Below are 21,827 nucleotides of genomic sequence, written 5' to 3' on the forward strand. Positions count from 1 at the left end.
AGGGAGACACACAAAATGTGCAGTGCTGGGGGGCGCCCAGGACCAGGGTTGAGAAACACTGATCTATATGAACCCATGATTTTGGGTCTTTTATTTTATTTATTAATCAAATCAGACTTTATGGACATGTTTTGATATAGAGCACTGACGACTTGTCTTCTGGTCACCAGGTTGTGCTGTATATCTCCGGTGTTGGCGGCGAAAGTTCTTCCTGGTGTGGATGTGACGGTGGGTCATGAGGAGGAGGAAGGTGGGAAGTGGCCATATGCTGGTACTACACAAGCCATCACTGCCCTGGGAGCCAAACATACTGTCAAAGAAGTCACCATATCCTACCTGTACAGACCTCTTCTCTTCTCTTCTCTTCTCTTCTCTTCTCTTCTCTTCTCTTCTCTTCTCTTCGGATCAGAAGGCCATTTCCAACACAAGAAAAAAAAAATCATGCTTTGGTAAATCAGAGATGAGATAAAAAGTCATAACTATGAGATATAGAGTAAAAAAAAATAAAAAATACTAAGTTATCTATAAGAAAATAATTCATAGTTATAACATAAAAAGTTGAATTTTTATGCCATAATTGAGATTTTTCTTGTAGTTTATTTCTCTTTAAATAATATTATCAGTGTTTATGTTTGTCTGAATTACCCTTAACCTTTGACCATCACGAAGCCCATGTGGACCGGAAGAATAAGGTGGTGACCACACCTGCATTCATGTGTGAAACGAAGTTGCACTTGATTTTTGATGGGATTGGTGCTATGGTGAGAGACGTCCTAAAGCTCAGCGGGAAGTGAAAATTGAAACAATATATCAGTATTTTAATGTTCACTACATAGAGCTCATCAGTCATATAGGATCTCTATCAGACTGTTTAAATGAAAAAGTAGGCTATTTTTTGCTGTGATTTGTAGTGATTTGCAAAACAAGACATTACTACTCAAACATGTATCTGCCTGACAGTGTTAAATGGTGTTTTGGTGAATATCCAGCAGAGGGCATTCTCTGTATTTAAAAAACATAATATGAATTATATGTTGATTTCTCATGATTTTCTCAATTTTGAAATCTTCAAATTGAACTTGACATTTAAGATAAACTCATCAGTTGTTTACAAAAAAAGAGAGATTTCAGAGTACCAGATTAATACATTAATACATTGAACCAGTTAAAACTCATGTCATTTAAAGTAGACAGTCTGTGTTGAAATATGAAGTTTGAAATGATGAATAAAGTGAATAATTTTTCTAAAAATTATAAAATGTTAGTGGGTAGTCATTTATCAGTCTCCATTTAAAATCAATAATATATCATGTAATGTAGTATTTACTGAAAATCTAGTTACTTCAAAAGTTTTTATTTGGCTAATAGTTGCCAAAATACCCCCTAACTGTGTGACTGGGCTGTGTGTTCAGAATTGAATTGCGAATGCTTTTTAGATGCCACTTGAATTGATTAAAAATCAAAGTTATATACACCTCACTTGACACAGTTTACCCGTAATGTAAGGCAAGTTGTCACTAGACCACTTTCTTTTTGAGAAGTCATATTTATTAAATCAGAAGAAGTGTGTCCTGGAAACTGATGAGAGACAGAAAGACAGTGAGAAAAAGGAAACGGTGTGTGTTTAGACTAGCAGGATTAGTCACATGACTAGCTACAGGCACCGATCATCACATGGCATCATGCAAGAATACAGGCATCTCAAAGAGACCTGCAGTACACAGACTCATTTCCTGAGCACCCACCCACATCTAACTGAGGTATGACTTTACAGGCAGTGCACACAAACACACACTCTTATTGTAACTACTTATATTTGGACATAAAATATGCATCACAAATACATTTAACCCTTTTTAATCACTTATAAATATGTATTTATTTGTACTCGCACTACTTTTAAAAAAGATTTCTAAATATTTTTGAGAGAAGTCTCTTATGCTCGCCAAGCCTGCATTTATTTAAATGAAAAGGTACTGTAAAACACTAATATTGTGAAATATTCTTAGTTATAAATAAGAGTTTTCTATTTAATGTATTTTAAAAAGTAATTGAATCATGTAATGGCAAAACGTAATTTTCAGCAGCCATTACACCGGTCTTCAATATCACATGATCCTTCAGAAAACATTCTAATGTTTTTGTTTTTCTTGATAATTTTCCATTTCTTTCTCGACCCCTCTGCTGTTTTGTGAATTCACTAATTTTCCTCTTTTCACTTCCATTTGGGTCAGGTCAGGCCAGGCAGATGTGTTTCTCTGCTGGTTACTTTATACCTCGTTCCTTCTGACGGAGGCTGGTTCTCAGACCAGGGCATCTAGGTGTTCTGTTCCCAGGCACGGCACTCTTTGATGGGGATTTCTCTCACCCACCTCTCATCAGCCTATCCACTTTCCACAGCCGACCAGAGAGGCTGGGCAAACAAGACCCCGCGTTCTGCCAATTTGTCTGTACAAAACACAGGGATTTGGGGACCTACAGACACTCTTACACAGACAAATGGTAAGTATTTGCCTGGCAGTCTGAGATTCCTCACCCCCACCCCATCTACGCATAAACACACACTCACTTGGTGCTTTCGCTACACTCTCAGGCGACTGGTTTCTTTACACTGACTTTCTTTAACCAGCCGTCCTAACAAAAAATGACCTAGACTTGCTAAGGTGGTTTCATTGACCAGTATTTGTGTATTTTTTGCACATTTATGTTGGTTTTAACTGATTACGCATTATTGCTATGCTGTTCAAGCTGGTTTACCAGTAAAACCAGTTTTACTAATTTGTGCCAGCAACATGCCAACATTGGCCATCTAAAATCAGATCATCTTGGAATTTAAGCTGGTTAAAACAGAACTAGGGTACTACAAAGAACACCTCGTATTGGTGTTGCTGTTTCACACAAGATAGAATACTTAAGCATATATCACACATGGTGTGACTTAAAGCATTCAACGTAAAGCATTTGTAAAGTCTAAAGAGGGGTAGGTTTGGGTTGTCTGCATCTTGACTTTTTTTGACATTTCGGTTGGACATCACCTGGGTACTTGTAATAAAGTACACCTAGTTGCATTGTTGAGTTCAAACTCATATACTTAAACTACAAAATTGTATAGAATAGTGCAGAAACAAGTAACTCGGTCTCCTCCTGTAGGTGTCTGGGTTCCAGCTGTCTTGAGATAAAATGTGTGGACCGTGTAAGCGTGAGACAGGCTTGCGGTTCTGGCAGCCTGTGGGATGTAAATGGTCTGAGGTCTCTGTGTATTATTGTGAGTGGAGCAGTCTATCAGGGGCCGGCCTGAGGCCCCATGTTCCTCCTGGCATCCTGATCAGAGGATTAGTAGCACACAGCCGCAGGTCAAGAGCATGCCAGTCACACACAATCTTTAACACACACACACCCACACTTGTTATTTCACTTTCTCTCACAAACACCTTTGCTTTCACACACGTACGCCTGGAGAGAGCATTTCTCAACCTCTCACACTTGTGCAGAAGAGGCCTGTTTGATAGCAGGCTACGGATTAGGTTCTGTTGTCTTTTATTCTTATTCTGATTGGCTTATGTTCTTGAGAGTCTTTTTTTCTACAGTGAGGCCGTACTAGACCATACAATGAAAGGGGATTTTTTTCTCATGACATCATATTCCCCCACCCTCCCCCAGTTGAAAGGATTTTATTTATTTATTTATTTATTTTTGGTTCATTTAAGACACAAGAAGGATCATTGTTCAGTTTTATGCTGCTATTGTTTGCATAAAAGATCACACATTTGTTGGAAGCAATCTTGTTTGATCCATAAAACAGGTGGTTGAAAAAATGTGGCCTGGTTTTAAGTTATAGTACACCTTTATTTTATTTTATTTTATTTTATTTGTCTGTTCTCAAATAATAAATATTATTGTGCTTATTTCAGATATTAACCCACAATTCTGTCGGGCCGAGCCGTTGTAGCTCCATAATATAGGGGTGTGCTGGTGTTTGACCAGAGAAGTGTGTCCTGTCTTTTAGTGTACCCCTGCACTGACCCCTGTCCATCCCTCAATAGTGCAATGCCTTGTTGCCCCCAGCATGAGGTCCCAGCATCCCCTAGTTGTGATAGTGGGGGGCACACAGCAAGGGGCCTTAGAGGGGATGCAGAATTAGCAACTAAAATGGAGAATCACATTTCCATATGCATGCCACTGACAAGTGTTATACTGAAAAACCCGGTACCAATACGTGTACAAGGTGGCCCAATCCAACAAGATGTGGGGAAGAAGGGGGCACTGGGGGGTTGGCTTTTAAAGGGGGCAGCAATATTGTACTAATTCATGCAAGAGACTCTCTATCAAAGTGAAAGACATACAGTAATTAACGAGGGAATTAATGAGGGAAAGAGGGAAAAAAGAGAGGAAAGAAAGAGCAGGAAGAATGAGTTCAGGAACAAGAGGGACAGAGATGCTTATTCTGACGTGTAAATGCTGTGTTGATTAGCATAAGGTGGTTTGTCCAGTCCCAGTATTTACCAGCAGAATTGAATGTGTGTGCAGCATGGATGTGACTTTGTCCCCCCTAAATTTCCACAGCCACCTTTTCAGATACAACCTCCCCCCACTCCCAAACACCCCCTCACCTTTCAATTCCTTTTCTTACCTCTTTTCTATAGCCATTGCCTTTTTCTGCCCTCTTTCTCATTGGTGTGAATGTAGAATATAAATGTTGTTACCAATGGCCAGGCAGATTTTTTTCTTGTTCTTTTTTTTCTTTCTTTCTTTTTCTTTTCTTTTTCTTTTTTTTCTTTTTGAAGACCAGTCTTGTCCAGCAATGGACAATGTGATCAGCTGACACTTATTTTTATTCTTGACAAAAGTACTAGTACTGAAAATGCAACTTTTTAAATGTTTTAATAGCTCCACTAAACATACACTCTAAAAAATGCTGGGTTATTTCAACCCAACTTTGGGTCAAATATGGACTAACCCAGCAGTTGGGTTAAATTTTGACATTAAATTTTTAACCCAAAAGTTGGGTTAGTCCATATTTGACCCAAAGTTGGGTTGAAATAACCGAGCATTTTTTAGAGTGTAACACCAAAAATATGAAAACTGCATGCTAAAAAAAATTAAGTGCATTCTATAATTAATTCAAATATTAAATTCAGTTATCTTTGGTTTTGGTTGCAGTTAAAAAAGTATTAAATAATTATGTTTCAATTATTTTTATTTTTATAATTTATAAATGTGTAATTGTATTTTACATGCTTAGGCATCTATGCATCGGTCATTTAGTAGTAAGTTAAAGTATTTCACACTTCTCTCTGGGACTGAAAAAGAGCAGAGCAGGTCGCCCAGTGTGGTGCCTCTCATCTTTTGTGTGCTGGTTTCCCTGTGCCAGCTTTTTGCTGTCACATAAGTGCATGTCAAATGAACGAGCTCACATGCAAATGTTCTCTTGGACTTTTAGCTTTTTAGCGTGCTCAGAGGCCTCCTTTGCATACAGGAAGTACTTTTTAGTCTTTCAAACTGATTTGCTAAGTATCATCGTGTTTGTCTTTCCTTTCTAAGTGTCTCTCAGGGGAGTTTTGGAGCAATTATTCACACCTGCTGCAATGGGTAAGTGGGAGAGAATCCTTCATCATATAATGAACTCCTGGCAGAACCTAATCACTGAACATTTCCCTCTGGCCAGAGGAATAGGAAGCCAGATATACAGTAATATCAACAGTGGCCGTGTCCGGAATGGCACAGTAGCTTACTGCTCACATACGTTCTACTATTTTATTTCAGAATATTGTGTGACAATAATACAATAATGAATGTTTCAGAGTAGTATGCTACAGTGTTGGCACATGACAAACACTGAACATTAATTCAGCACAGCTCTCGAGGCTGTTACCTTACAAATAAATGTGCTAACCATTCTTTTTACAAAGGCTTGTTAATAAGGGTTCATACTAGTAAACAATGCTATATTGCCCAATTGAACTCATTTCATAATTAGCTAATGAACTTTACATATGGAATAAAACTGAATCAACACTGAGCTGTCTTTAACTGAACAATGATATTATTTTCTTTTTGGCAGTTACACTAAGTGGGAAAAGCGATATATTCTAGTTACCCTAAGTGCAAATAATGATAAATTCTGTTTACACTAAAATAGTAGTATTTTCTTTAGTAATAGGCTAAATAGTTAGGTGGCAGATATTTATACCTCAGTACATTATAAAACAGTATGCAATAACATACTGAGTGTAAATTATTATGTTTATTAAATGCATTTTAATAATAGGCTAATCTATGGATGCCGCCCCTTACGAAAAATGTTTATTCAAGTGTGCTATCAGTATACTTCTTTTAAACTAAAAATAGGAAAGTATACTTTCAGTCTAATATTTATGTACTTCTCAGACATGGGCTTTATGTACTTCTCAGAAATATACTTAAAATGACATTTACGTATACTTGACTTATACTTAGAAAATAAAATAAACTTGAAGTATACTACTTTTTGGTAAGGGGCCCTATTGGGACAATAACGCCGTCCCTACACCTACCGCTATAACCATACCCAATAAACACTCTATTATTAATGAGGCAATGTATTTCCACTTTGTAAATATTTCCTTTATTTTTATTGAAAATAAATGCCTTTCCGATCTGATATGTAGGCTAATGGGGAAAAGGAGACGAATGAGTTTGACAAAAGGCTGATTCGAATCGATCGCATCTTACTCGTTACGCAACTTGCAGTTTTGATAAACGCGTTTTTTTTGCCGCTGCCCAGGCAGTGGTGGGCGGGGTAAAATAGCCAATTTGCTATTTGCTATTAGAGTAGTAAACAGACATTCGATCCGTTTCTTTTTAGAGCTGCTTTGCAGCGGAATTTAATTCTGTTTGCATAATTGAAATGTTATTTTTATTTATATGTTATATTATTGCAATAATATTATTAATAATATTATTATTATTTAATATGTTTGAAACAATCTGTAGCCTACTGTATAAAGCGCCATAGAGATAAAGGTGACGTCATTTGACTTAAGTACAACAGATGTCCTACTAACGATATAGTTTTTAGATACACAGCAATAGTTTGTAGTTTACAGTAACGTATATATGTACATATAATAGTGTTGCATTACTATTCCCCGCCTCAAATTCACTCACGCATTGATGATTAAACATGGAGATGCAGTGCCTTCAGATGCACACTTCAGATTTCAGCAAATGTAGTAAGTAATCCGGGAATTCCATGCATACAGAAAATTCACATACTATTCACAGTATACACATGCATACTGCAATATAGTAGGAGTTGTATGGTACTGTGCCATTCAAAACTCAGCTTCTTTACTGATTTCAGTCTACTTGAGTAATATTTAGCAGATTCTGGCAAATATAGAAGGTCATCAGGGTATTCCATGCATACAGAAAGTTTGCATACTATGCACAGTATACATACTGGATACTGCAGAAATAGTAAGAGTAGTATGATATTATGGCATTTCGAATGCCTATCACGACAATCGTGTGATTGTGTAGTTTGTGTGGGTGTCTGTCAGACAATCAGTGTGAGTGGTCAGCCTGTTACAGGTCAAAGTTCATGGTCATCAATGGTTGAGGTGGACGGCTCTCCATCTGGTGGGGACTTGGCCTCTGAGGGTCGGGCCTGAAAAATGTCTGTAAGTGTAGAGCTTGTCTTCAAAAGTCTATTTTGTGTGTGACAGAACAAGTATGTAAATTACATGTTCGTGTGTGTCCTGTGCCAGTCTAAAGGCCTCTTTAGTTTACAGTGTGTTTAGAGGCAAATTTAGCCCAAGGCTGTACTGAATGCTCTAATCAAACACAACAATACCTGTCAAGCCATTTGACCATTCACAAAAACACTGCACTTCTCTCTCTCTCCCTGGCAGGTAGATCTTTGGTGCTGCAGCTGCATGACATGAATTCAATGAAAGCAGGCACTTGAGCAACTATGTGTGCACCCAGTAAAAAGGTGAAAAAGCCTATTAATCCATTCCACGATTATTGCACTAGTATTGCCCAATTACATCCAGCTCAGTGATAAGATAGCAGTACTTCTAACTTACAAATCTAATTTTTCCGATAACACCTTCAGGCTTTGTAAATGTTTTTTTTTTCATGTCATTTCATTTGTATTCTTTAAGTTTTAATATTTAGCAAGAACTTGAACAGGTAAATATAATAAAACCTTATGTGGGAATGCCATTATGGTTTTAGTTCTAGATTAATATGCATAATTTTGTCACATTTATGCACCTAAATATATTCTTCTTTTTTTTTTCTTTTTTTGTTGTTGTAGTAATTGTGAAAAATTGGTTTATCATAACATCTCTATTTCTTTCCACCCATCCCTCAATTCTCTCACTCACCCTCTCTCTCTCTCTGGCTGTCACTGCAGCACAATGTAGGAGCATTAGTATGCTAATGAGGTGCAGGGCGACAGGTGGCCCGCTAGACAGCTCAATTAAGCAGCTCGTTAAAGGCCAAGCTAACGAAGCGGCCTGCACTGCAAGCCTCAACAAACAATGTGACTGTGCAGGCTACAAATTGGTGAGTGCTAGCTCTGTGTGTGTGCGTTTGCACGGGCAAGAGGCAGAGAGATAGAGATAGAGACTGTTTCAGTGTGTGTGTGTAAGTAAATGTGTAAGCAGGGCCAATGAGCTGGACATAGAGAATGATTCAGTTTATGTGTCTGTCCGTGTGTGTGTGTGTGTGTGTGTGTGCGTGCGTGCGTGTGTGCGTGCGTACGTACGTACGTACGTACGTAAGGTAAATGTTTAGCAGTTAACAAGGCTTTGTGATGGACACAACTAGTAATGGCTAATAAGAGGGGTTGTTGCTTTTGCTCCTCGGGAAATTGAAAAAAAATTACTTAAATACAGACCTTCCTAGTTTTTATAATTTCCCCCCAAAACACTTTGCAGTAAATATACCCTTACTTGCAAATTTTTGCATTTCGTTATACATTTTCTGCAGATATACACTGTAATTTTTACATTCTGACATTGAGTCATTTAAAATGAAGGCTTTGATCTGCAATTCAAATTAGATTAGGTATGTATATTAGAAAAACTGTTGGCTCTTTACTGAAGAAAACCTTTAACTGAAGAATGTTTTAATTGGAAGAAAATTAAATAAATAAGCCCTGACCTTGCCATCTTCCAAAATCATCCTAACTTTAAACTGAAAGAAAACTTATTGGGCGATATAGATATGGTCACCAATATTTTGTGTATCCTTAATATTTATATACCTATTAATTGCTAATACTTTTCTTATCAAGTTACAGAAATGTGTATACATTTGTTTGAGATTATTGATTTGTCATATATAAATCAAATGAGGGATTCACTGATTTTAAATTCTGACTGACTGAAAATGTTCATTTTCTGGCTGATAACTGATGAATGTGCAGTAATAAAATGTTATACTATTTTGTCTTAGTACTGTACATTCAAAATAAACACACAAAAAATTTAACATTTGAATGCTAAATGTATGAATGTAGGCAATATGACATTAAAATGTACAATATGAAAAATGGATATTAATTTTAAGATTTGTTAAAGATTACATTTAACAATGTTATCAAGTATGAGTTAGATGACAGCAAATGTAATGTAAAAATAAAGGAAACAAGCATGTTCAATTAAATATACAATATAAACAAATACTGATAAATCAATAATAGTAGTAGTAATAATAATAATAATAATAATAATAATAATAATAATAATAATAATAATAATAATAATAATAATAATAATAATAATAATAATAATAATAATAATAATAATAATAATAATAATAATAATAATAATAATAATAATAATAATAATAATAATAATAATAATAATAATAATAATAACCAAAATATGATATGGTATTGATATATTGTGTATCCATAAATCAAATGTACTCATATAGTCACTTTATATACTATGATTAAAATGCAAAATAAGCACCAAGGGTTTTAGGTTATGTTTGCAGTGAAAAATTAAGTCATGTTTGTAAGAATCATTGCAACCATTAGTGATGTCTGGGATTAAATACTTCTTAATGATCATGTCGTGCATATGACAAAAAACATCTCTTTGTCTGATCACCCAGCAAAATATCTAGGACTGGGAACATTTGAGCAGCTCTGAGACAATATCAGAAGCCGCCATAGTTACTGGTGGAGGAGCATTGTTTATTGTCGCTAGATAAAGTTGTAACACAGACATTTTAATCAGTTTGTAACACTTAGCATTTGAGACTTATTATCCGGGGTGTGTTCACTGGTGCGTGAAACAGCAGCGTTTGGGTTCATAACCCGATCCTCCTGTCTGAGTCTCGCTGGCATAAAGGGATCATGAGCTCTAATGGTTCAGGGATCTGCCCAGCAAACGAGGTTATGTATGGAGGAAGACAAAAACACAGGGGCTAAACAGAGCCGCCCCATTCGTGAGCAAGCTGCTGCAAAGCTGGCCGACTCATGAATATGTTAATCCGCATTTGCCCGAATAAGTATGTGTAGAGGGAGAGAAGGAAAAAAACAACAGCACTCATTAATTAGTAAGGACAATGTGCCTTTAATGACAGTGTTGACACTGTTGGCGAACAAGTGATTGGGGCCTGAGAATGAGAGGTCATCAGAATGAGAGGAAGTGACACAGTGATGGGCGTTACTGTCAGAAGTAGAGGTTTTCTGTCCTAGGAGGGCAGACAAGGTGATCAAGGATGGACATGCAGAGTATAATAAAGACAGAACTGAGCCATGAGAGAGAGACAAACAAGCTGGTTAGACAAGCAGACAGCGCAGAGGTCAGGAAAGTGAACTTTATATATACACTAATTTGGAAAGAGAAAAGAGGGCACTTCAAGGATATAATAATAAAAAAAGAATGAAGTAGTCAGAGACTTTGCATGTCATTATTTTCTGTCACTGTGTGTAATGTATCTGCCTCCAATAGTAGCAAACAGAAATGTTCAAATGCATTGTTTTCAAACAGGTTTCCTGAACACTCTCCCTGTCTTCCATTGTTTGGAAAACATATAGCCCTGACCATGTGTTGCTGTATTTGGCTCATCAGGATGCAGAACAATGTTTTGATAGCACCACAAGGCCAAGGTCAGTACGTTTACATAGTTATAATAGGTTTTTGTATAAGTATATATTTTGAAGAACAGTGGGGTCCAAATAAGATCGACTTCATCTGTTATGACAGACAAATTAGACATTTTTGAAAATATCTTCTTTGTGTTCCAAGAAAGCAAGTCAAACTGGTTTTGGAATGACACGAGGGCAAGTAAATTACAGAAATTTTATGTGAACTGTCCTTATTAATGTTTACACCTTAAGATGTACAAATTTGTTACTTATAATTGTCTCTACATAGTAACTTGGATAGGAGGAGTGTTTTAACCAAAAATTTTACAAACACTTTACAAACCTTTTAGGAAGGTTTCAGGAAGATGGCGAAGTTCTTTGCCAAAAAGCTGTTTTGATATTGTTCAAATGCACCATGACTAATGGTGCCTTCACTTGCTATCAGGATTATCATAAATACAAGTTTCCTAGTTGGAAATTATATGTGAACGGTTTCTCAAGTTGTATTTGCAATTTGGAAACTCTGAGATAAGTTTTACACCAGAGTTTCCTAGTTGTGCAGCTTTAAACATGGAAGAAGTGAAAACCATTAAAGTAGTGACTGTTAAATGAATAGCTCATCCAAAAATAAACATTTGCTTGTAAATTTGCTGACCCTCAGGCCATCTAAGAAACAGATGAGTTTGTTTCTTTGTTTAAAAACATCTTGAGGAATTTGTTTATTAAAAACACAACTTTTTGCTTCACAAAGACATTCATTGATGGACTAAAGTCATGTGGATAAATTGCGGATTATTGTGATATTTTCATCAGATGTTTGAACTCTTATTGTGACAGCACCCATACACTGCAGAGCATCTATTGGTGAACTTGTCCAAATCTTTTCAGATGAAGAAACAAACTAAGTTTTATTCATTTTCCCCAATAAATCTATAGTGCCATTATAGTCATGTATATAAATAACCATTTTATGCACATTGTATTTATTGTACACATAGAAAATGGCATTTATATGACAAATATTTGACCAAGTTGACTGTCTAGCACAGTGAATGTGTATAATATTGTGGGTAATATTTATGTGGTTGCTGCTACATTTTATTCAAAATATTGACTAAATACCTTCTGTACATTTTGTCTTAAGATTTTCCCCAAGAAACAGGCAAAAATGAACCTGTTGTCCTCCATGATTCCTATTCCTTCCAATAACAAAGTACCCGAACGTGACAAACTCATACAATTTTAGTTTGCACATGAAGTCTGCATTATAATGCCAGGTTTCATGAATGAATTAAAATGTCACAAATTTTTACCAGAGTTTATTCCTCAAATTTGCTTTAAACACTGACTCTCAATGAGGAATGCATAAGTATTGCAAAATCTGACATATAAGAGAATAGATATTAATCAAGATGCTAATGCGTTCACTATCAGCACTTCAGCATTTTTGTGCAAATCCACCAGGCCTTACGGTGTTTGAATCACAACAGCAAAACCCAGACTTGCGTTCAAACACACCATGTCTTTTTGATGCAACAAATTTAAGCGATGCATCGAGGCCTGAAAGAACGACAATGGCTCAGTCTTTTCAAATGCCAGAGCAGCGCCACACACATAGAGATCAGAGTAAGTTTATGAAGTAATCTCTCTTTCTCTCTCGCTATCACTCGAACCCTTCCCTCTCTCCCTCCCTCTGTGTTATGACATAGTAATCTGTGTCTCTAGCAGCTTGACTGAATAGGCGTATGAATGGCTGTTTTCTGCCTACATGAACCTATTGGAGGTGGATCAACCATATGCCCATGGACATGCACACTCAATGACAAAGGCGGATACCAACAGGCCCTCTCTGACACAAAGCGCCGAGGGGCTGAGGGAGGCGGGCAAGACGAGGGGTGCATCTTAACCTGAGACATCCCTCACACAAGTAAATATTCTCACACACACCCCACCGCATGCCACCCACACAGCAATATGGAGATGTGACATTGATACAAACTAAGCTTGGGGAGTTTGTGAAGATGTTTAGTTGTGTTGTTTTTGAAAGGTCTTGGTTTGTGCGGGTGATGTTATTGTGCATGTAAAATGTATAGAGGAAGAGGGAGGGACAGTAAGAAAGACAAGCACTTTTTTGGAGGGGGCCAATCTGTTGCAGCTCTGGATGAAGTCTTGTGATGGAAAGACAGTGTGTAAAGTGACATATGTGACACAGAGGGACAATAGGATTATGGTCCTCTTCTCGTTATCCGTGCCTTTGGACAGTGGGATTATCATCTGGGAAGTGAAGATCTCGGGCCGCTAAGCTTCAGTGTGGCCCGGTTCCTCATCTCTTGTGTGGGGTGGGAAAGCAGGGGTGAAGGGGGTCCCCTGGAGAGTGGGCTGCTATCAGAATTTACATATTCATCAGAGATCAGAGCTATGCTCTCTTTCTTTCACTTTTCTGTCTTCTTTTTCCTATCTTTCTTGCATACACATGCTCGAACATGCTGAGATGTCATTTTACTGTTTCTAAATATTCAGCACCCAGAAATACAAAGTTGTTCAAAGTTCACTTATGAAAACGCTTCTAATTTTTCCAGATTTATTATTATTTTATATTTTTATATTATATGTAAAGAGGCTTAAAGTAAAAAAAATGCTTCTGTTTTTTTCATGTTCATTCATTATATTATATTCATAACAATGTAAGTCTAATGTTTGACTTTAAAAAAAAATAAAAAATGTTTTAGTATTTGGTTTGTTCATCTTTTGCTTTATTAATAACATCACTCAAGCTGCATCAACTCGAAATCCTGATGGTCATATTCTTCCAACATTAATGATCCAAAGAGCGTCTTGTTCTTCAATAGACAACAGGAACATTATGACCTTTTGTACAAAGTTGACGTTGTCCAAATCTTTTCAGATACAAATGTATTTATTTGATCAGTGACCTAGAAATAGTACAGAATTGTATTTGAAAAATAAAATTAAAACTAAACTTTTAGAAAATATTTCTTATACATTTTACATCATAATGTTTTATTACATTTTGAAACCAAAATTAGATTTATTTATTTTTTAGCCCCATTGTATCTTCACACATAAATGCATCTCTCTGGCATGGAGAAAAATAATTATTTTTGTATTTGAAAATATTACAGGAGGAGTGCAATGGAGTTAACTACTGTAGCAGAGGGCAAATGAAGTTCAGCTGAGGTGAAGGGGTGAGACAACGTCAAAGAAGGAACAACGGAGAGAGATCGAGAGACGTTGTCTAATGAAGGAATGCACAGAGAGATGGAAACTAATGGAGACAAAGGATGTACAGAGTGAGAAGGAGAGGGAGAGAGATGGCGATGGGGTGGCTGACTGCTGTTGAACTCATCCTCATCTTAATTGATGAGGTCATCCTGGGGATATCCCAAAACTAGAGTGTCCCCGGGAGGTCATCACCAGGTCATCCAAAAGTCAAAGTGCATCGGAGAGAGATGACGTAGCATATAACTTTTCTTTGTGTTTCTGTTGTCGTTGTTGTTTTTGTTTGTTTATGGGCTTTTTGCCTTTAATTGTAAGGATAGTGTAGACTAGGCAGAAAAGTGGAGAGAGACCACGATTTTCTAGGCCGATATGGCTAGGAACTATACTTCCATTCCGGCATAATAATCAAGGAACTTTGCTGCCGTACCATGGCAGTGCCTGAAAATAGGCTTATTGGAAGTTACCTAGCTGGGGACTATTTTCAGGCGCTGCGTAATATCATTGCGCCTGCTGCACCCATGGTACGGCAGCAAAGTTCCTTGATTCCTTGATTGGTGTCTTAGTACACAATGTAACTACAGAAGAGCCAAGTTTTAAATAGGAAAAATATAGAAACTCTTTGGTCATTTTTGAGCGAGATGCTAACGGTCTAATAAGATTCAATGATCTATGCTAAGCTGCAGCTAAAAGTGCTACCGCCAGGCCCGGAGATCGGCTGAATGGATTCGAAAACGGTAAAACTCAACTGTTTAACTCTAGGGGATTTGGAAAATGAGCCTATTTTCAAAAATAGTGGAGTGTTCCTTTAAGACATTTACTGCCACCTGCTGACAGATTTAGTTTCTTATTTAGAGTATCGTTTAATTACAATTTTTTTTTTCTCATGAATAAAAACTATGAAAATAAAAATCCATATTAAAAAAAATTAAAGAAATAAAAAAGAATGAAAAAAAATCTTTTTAAAGCTGCTTTTTGTTAAGCTTTTCTCATTTAACAATAATGCCTTTACATTATATTTTGGGGGTAATTTCTGAGCCAAATTTGCAGTTTTTATTAAATTTGTGATTAATTAATCGACATTGTGTAATTAATTACATTAAATATTTGAATCGAATGACAGCTTATGCATATAAATATATAATTTAACAAATTAGTAATCATTAGGAAACTAATAAAAAACTAAATATACAGGGAGTAAATGAAAGATGCAATTTTTTCTCACACATACATAAAGGTTTGTTTTGAAATTGGGTCCGTGTCTTTGAAATGCTGTCAATCAAATGTTCTCTGCTGGAATTGCTAGAGTGTAGGTGTCAAAGTAACCTTTGCAACACAGGCGTGCACACACACACACACAACATACACATATAACGAAACACAAATAGACTCGCTTAGCGACAACACACTCCATAATTGCTGCCTATTAAGGTCTTCGCTTCTCTCTCACACCTCATTACAGGCCTAAACACACACTGCCCCCTCATTACAGATTGCTTGCTAAACACACACACATATATACAATTCCCTCATTCCCACCTGTCAGTTAAACACTCAACCTGGCAAGCGTGACCACTGAGAGTTGGGTGTTAACTCACTGATGACAGTGTGTGGGCCAGAGGTGTGGGCTCTGTAACCCCATTCCAGTACATAGTAGAAAACTGTTATGCATGCTGACCTTATGTTTCCATGTGTGTTGTGGGAAGTCTCTAACGAGAGGCATTTGTCAGGATGGTGTGGATCTCTTGTTGGATTATGGTTGGCTTTGAACATCCTATTGAAGAAAATGGACTCTCATGTAGAAAAACCAATTAGCGCTTGTATCTATGTACCTCATGCTGTTAAAAACTGTTCAGTGTGTTTACATGTGCAAAAGCAACAGGTTCCGATCTGTTGTATGGGAAAAAGCTGGTGATGTGTTGGCGTACAAAAAAAAAAATTCTATATAGAATAATGTAGTGATTTGGTTTCATCAGTTTCCCACAATCCCATAATAATATTTGTCATCATAACTATCATCTCTCCATCTTGTGCTCCTGTTATTTTCTGCAATAGAGTAATGTGCAACCTTTAACAATGGGGGGTTTGTTTGTTGTAAATTGGTGCAATTCACTAGAGCTTGATTCTTTTCTCACTCTCTCACTCGCTCTTTCTCAAGGTGAAAGGTAACTGAATGTGCCAAGAAGAGCAGATGGGTTGGTGAGAGGAGAATAAAGGAACAAAAAGTTGCTGCAAAACAGAGGAGTATAATTATAGTTGTACCAGGGTATGTGTCATGCATATGAAAAGGTTTGTCATATTATCAGATACCTTTAAGGAACTGTACTCTTACAATATTATACAGGCACAGTACCCATGGAGTAACCTGGGATAAAGTCTCTTACAGACAGTGATGATAATTCATGGCTTGTTCTTTTGAAAGACTTGAATCAGCAACTTGCCAGTTGCAGACCTGAAGTTAAACCAGCCCACCATTAATGGTATAATTTTTGTTTATGATAGTTTAGAGAGGAAGAAAATCAGATTACTGATGTCCAACTTGAATAAAACAGTGCCATTTTTAATGTCATTTTGAAGGGGACTGGAAGAAGAACATTTTGAAACTTGGAAGGAAGATCAGAAGACATTATGGAAACTTGAAAAGAAGAATGGAAGAAAGGAAGTTTAGTCCAAGGTGATTAGTGAAGTCTAACTTAAAGTTATGTAATTGTCTTTTTTTATTAACATGAAATGCTGGAAAGAGAACGCCTTTATTTTGACATAATATTTTGAAATAATTTGACACGAAGACTTTGCGATTTACTTTCTAAAACATTTGGATAAAAACAATGTAGTTTGCAAGACTGTGTTGCTGACTGCATCAAGAGGCAAAAGCTAGTACTTTCTGACAGACAAACAGCTTGTGTGTTGTTCATACTGTACCTATGAATGTATGTCCTAATGTGTTGTTTGCCTGTGTCCCTGCTTGTGATAGTTTGCAGATCCTCTTCAAAGTACTTCAGATGACAAGGGACCCCTCTTAAAAACACAAGCCTGAACTCTTCAGTTTAAGAGCCCTGCTGTTTGCCTCTCTCTCTCTGTGTGTGTTTCTAACTCAGGAAACTGACAGTTGCCCATAAATTATTTGCCTTTATTTTAAAAGCACAGCTCATTTACATCAATTTGTAGGAGGCGGGGAAAAGTAGCGAGGGGTTTGTAACTTTAGGTATGTATATTTGAATGTGTAAGGGGGGTCATCTTAGGTGGTCAGCGTTGCCATTCTTTCGCCCTAGTATCCTGTCGTATTCCTTGAACCCAAGCATACTCACCATTTCCACACACACACCAGAGCTCAGATGCCTCCCCGCTAATTAGCAACAAGTCAGAGCCGCCCACTTCTGCAGGGCAGTAAATATTCCCACACACTCTCACACTCGCATAGACGTCCCCAACTCGGATACAAGACCCTCGTTCCCTCTCCATTCATTCCCCTCTTTTCTGATTTTTATCACCTCCCCTTGTTTTGTTCCCACTTCTGCAGCCATCAATCATCCCATTGACCTATCTTGTTAGGGGAAACTCACAGACACGCCCCCTCGCCTCCTCCAGGCCTCAATCTCATCCCACGCTCTTTCTTTCTATATACATACGCATCGGAGCCCCAGTGTCCATCTCTGACTTATACCTTCATGCTCCATCCTGCTCTCCTGCGTGGTTAGTCAGGACAGGGTTGTGGCCATGGGCCGGACAGGGTCGTGGGGGGGATTAGATATAGGGAACACTCTGGGTGGTACGGTAACCCCTACGACGAGCGCAATGCCTCCTGTGTCCCCATGTGACACACACCCTTGTTTTACAACAGGGGAGGAGACACCTTCAATGCCCCAATGATGTGAACCACCCTGAGCCTATTCATGGTGACAAACGGCCACTGCTGGCTTCTGCGACAAACACATGCACAGACAGGCCGCAACTATCACATGCATAAACGCGGTTTTTGCTTCATGGCGTGTTCATTTGCTAAACCATCCTGGCAAAGAAACACTACTGTTGAATGCACAATGTGACACACATTGAGATTACCTAGATGACATTAATATGCACACTCGAATCCGAGACAGATGGGATAAAAGGCTTTCTTCTACCTTTATTGCTTTCTCCCTCTCTTTTCTCTCTGAAAGAACCTTCTTGGCTGGCTCTCAGTGGAGTTGAATTGGTATGGCTTTAATTGAATCAACTAGCTCTTTTCTTGTGTTGCACTTATGAGGCCAGAGCAGCCAAATGGCTTGATGACAACGTAATGGCAGAAGAATTGAATGCGCGACACTGCCAGAGGGGAGAGAAATCCCAATGGCATTCCTTTGCATCTGCAGCAATACACGTAGTCGCACACAGACACAATACAACACTATTATGATCACTGAATTTAACCAAAAACACAGGAAGAATTATATTTTATGTTCAATATTCAAATGAGCAATGAGTATGTAAGCAGTTACAAAACTTTTTCATCTGGTTATTATTGTTGTTATTTTTTTTAACATGTATTTATTTATTTTTAATGCAGATTATCGGTATGTGCAGTTTCTTTTTTTTACCTCAAGGAGCTATTTCTATTTTTTTTTTCTATCTAGGAGCTAGTTAATTTTGTTGGAATAACCTAATGCAGGGTTTCCCAAGCAGAGGTTTGCGAACCCCTGGAGGTTTGTGAGGGAAATGCAGAGAGTTTGTGAGTTGATGTAAAGTTAATAATTAAGTCATGAAAATGTAAAATCAGTCGTAAACACACAGGTTTGTTTTTGTGAAAAGTGGGGACATTCCATAGGTGTAATGGTTTTTTTACTGTACAGACCATATATTCTATTGCCCTACACCAACCCTACCCCTAAACCTACCCCTCACAGGAAACTTTGTGCTATTTCAGATTTTCAATACACTCCATTCTGTGTGATTTATAAGCGTTTTGAAAAGTGGGGACATGGGGTAATGTCCTGAAAAGTCACCTTCTCCTTGTAATACCTATGTCATACCTTTGTCATTATACAAATTTATGTCCTCATTTGTCACAAAAACGCGCACACACACACACACACACTCACACACACACATAAACCAACTTAATAACTTAGATGATACTTCAAAAATATATTGTATGTCAAAGGGGTTTGGCTGACAAAATACTATTTGTTAGACCTCATTCTCATACACAAATTCTCTTCTGATCTCTTTTGTCTGATCATCCATATGTCATATTTGACCAGCCATTTTGAACCAAAGAGACCTATCACAGTCTGTCATAACAGCAGTTCTTTCTTTCTTTCTTTCTTTCTTTCTTTCTTTCTTTCTTTCTTTCTTTCTTTCTTTCTTTCTTTCTTTCTTTCTTTCTTTCTTTCTTTCTTTCTTTCTTTCTTTCTTTCTTTCTTTCTTTCTTTCTTTCTTTCTTTCTTTCTTTCTTTCTTTCTTTCTTTCTTTCTTTCTTTCTTTCTTTCTTTCTTTCTTTCTTTCTTTCTTTCTTTCTTTCCTAACCTTCCAGCAGAACATTGACAGGAAGTGTCACCCATTGTTTGAAGATGTTCAGGTTTTTGGTGAACAATCAGTGTGAGTCTGTCATAGATGGTCTCGACCCCTGGTTGCTGTGAACGGTAGGGATGCAGAGGAGGGATGGAGAGATGCATTCCTTCTACAGAATCCGGGCAGAGACAATAGAACAGCGCACAAGCACTTGGGGAACAGAAGGGTGACACAGAGGGCAGCTCTCACCCACAACAACTCTCCTCCTTTGAAAACAAAACCCCAACCTGTTACTGCTTCAGCCTGTCTGTGGGAAGGAATGCTCGTAATAAACGTCCCAGCCCCCTTGTTAGGCATCACGAGTGTAAGTGCATGTGTATGTGTTTGAGTGAAGGATCAGGGAGCAATAGTACAGGAATGCTCTCCTTTAAGTGACTTTTGGGACTGGGAATGAGAGCTCTGTGTCATTGTTTTTCATATGCATGTCATTTTTCTGGTCCCTTCCCATTTTTATCTTAGTTTCCTCCAATAAGTCCTCAGACTGATCAGTTTAGGCAAATAGATACTAAACACTGTAAAAAAAATATCCTGTTAAATTTGTCAAAATAATCAGCTGTTGTTACTAGAAGTTCACAATACACAAAAAATATGATGACAGTGTTTCAGGTTTAATGGGATGGCATATCGATGCATGTATATTTTACGCCTTGTAACCATATATTTGATCAAGTGGTATATGTTTATATACAGATCTACAAAATTTGTACCGTGATAATCACTATAATAATACAGGTGGTAAAATAGAGAGCCACATGATGAATCACAGTTCATCATAGGTGGCTTGTCCATAAAACATGGCCAATATTCATATATAGACCGTGCAGAGGGTCATAGAAAAATTACAAAACACCACCAGGATAACACAAAACACTAAAATAATGCAATAAACAAAAACCGAATAACAGAAATAAAACAAAGTATCCAAGTGTACATTACTTATAACAAAAATAAGAATAAAATTACTTTAAAAACTATAATCTTTTGTGATGTATCACACAGCGACTTCTGAGAATGTTCTTTCGCCGTAATTACATGGTAATGCATAGTTTTTACTTGCAAAAACATAAATTGTACAGTAAAATGACAATTTCACGTTGTATATGATAAGGTAACCCACAGTTAATCAGTTGACAAGCTTTTACTGTAATATTTTCAATGTTTTTCTTTTTTTAGTGTTTTTTTTTTAAACCGTAAATTGGACATTTACCTAAAGTTTCCGTATCAGTGGTCCTATAACACTCATAAATCTATGTAATACTGACTTAGTATTAATATAGGATAATGTGGGAAAGCTCAACCATTTTGTCCTCATTAACTCACGTTCATGTTTTTTTCAAACCTGTATGACTGACTTTTTTATGTGTGAGAAAAATATATATATTTTTAAGAATGTTTTAACTGTTTTTGTCAATGTAATGAAAGTCAATTGGGTCCTAAACAACATTAGATCCCACTGACTTTCACCATATCTATATCTGTCTCTTTCACTATGTAAACAATCCTGTTTTAAAAAGAATATTCTTTTGTGTCCTGCAGAAGAAAGTCTTACTGGTTTAGAATATTATGAGAGTGAGTAAATTATGAGAAAATGTTCATATTTTTTGGTGAAGTGTGCCTTTCGGTGCAGATTTCATAAGATACAAAAACTTTTTCTTGATTCATATCGATACTGATGTCATCTCATTTTCAGGGTCCATCTCAGCATCCCCCCTCCTTCACCTAAGAACACATACGCCATCACACACCCCTCCTTTTTGTCTTTCCCTCTTGCAGGATCAGGGGAGCAGGTTGTGGTAACATTTGTAACATTTGGCTGCAGCAAATCCCACAGCTTTTTCCTGAAAAGAAGCACTCACCTTAAAAAAGGGTGGGCGGGGGGGGCTCTCCTCCAGTGAAGCCCCTGGTCTCAGCCTGCGCTCAGCGGTCTGCATGCCCCTCACCATCG

General features: G+C 37.3%; 1 protein-coding gene and 1 long non-coding RNA gene across 3 annotated transcripts in view; both read left to right on the forward strand.

Annotated features, from left to right (window-relative positions):
• LOC107659887 (ES1 protein homolog, mitochondrial-like) overlaps positions 1–1,157 on the forward strand; it is a 3,255-nt gene extending 2,098 nt beyond the window's left edge. The window contains exons 6-7 of the mRNA XM_016448984.1: positions 171–327; positions 666–1,157. Of these exons, the coding sequence (XP_016304470.1) occupies positions 171–327; positions 666–794 (286 nt within the window). The 3' untranslated portion in view covers positions 795–1,157. The remainder of the gene's footprint in view (positions 1–170; positions 328–665) is intronic.
• A 6,772-nt stretch (positions 1,158–7,929) lies between these two features.
• Positions 7,930–14,728, forward strand: LOC107659899 (uncharacterized). 2 transcript variants are annotated; one of them, XR_001630963.1, is made up of 5 exons: positions 7,930–7,975; positions 8,402–8,553; positions 10,998–11,116; positions 12,821–13,022; positions 14,239–14,728. It is a non-coding gene; the product is annotated as an uncharacterized LOC107659899 (long non-coding RNA). The 2 variants fall into 2 exon arrangements; XR_001630964.1 differs by having other exon boundaries at positions 12,879–13,022.
• The last annotated feature ends 7,099 nt before the right edge of the window (positions 14,729–21,827 follow it).

This window comes from Sinocyclocheilus anshuiensis, unplaced genomic scaffold (genome assembly GCF_001515605.1).
Source record: "Sinocyclocheilus anshuiensis isolate Anshui unplaced genomic scaffold, SAMN03320099.WGS_v1.1 scaffold1409, whole genome shotgun sequence".
NCBI classification, from domain to species: Eukaryota; Metazoa; Chordata; class Actinopteri; order Cypriniformes; family Cyprinidae; genus Sinocyclocheilus; species Sinocyclocheilus anshuiensis.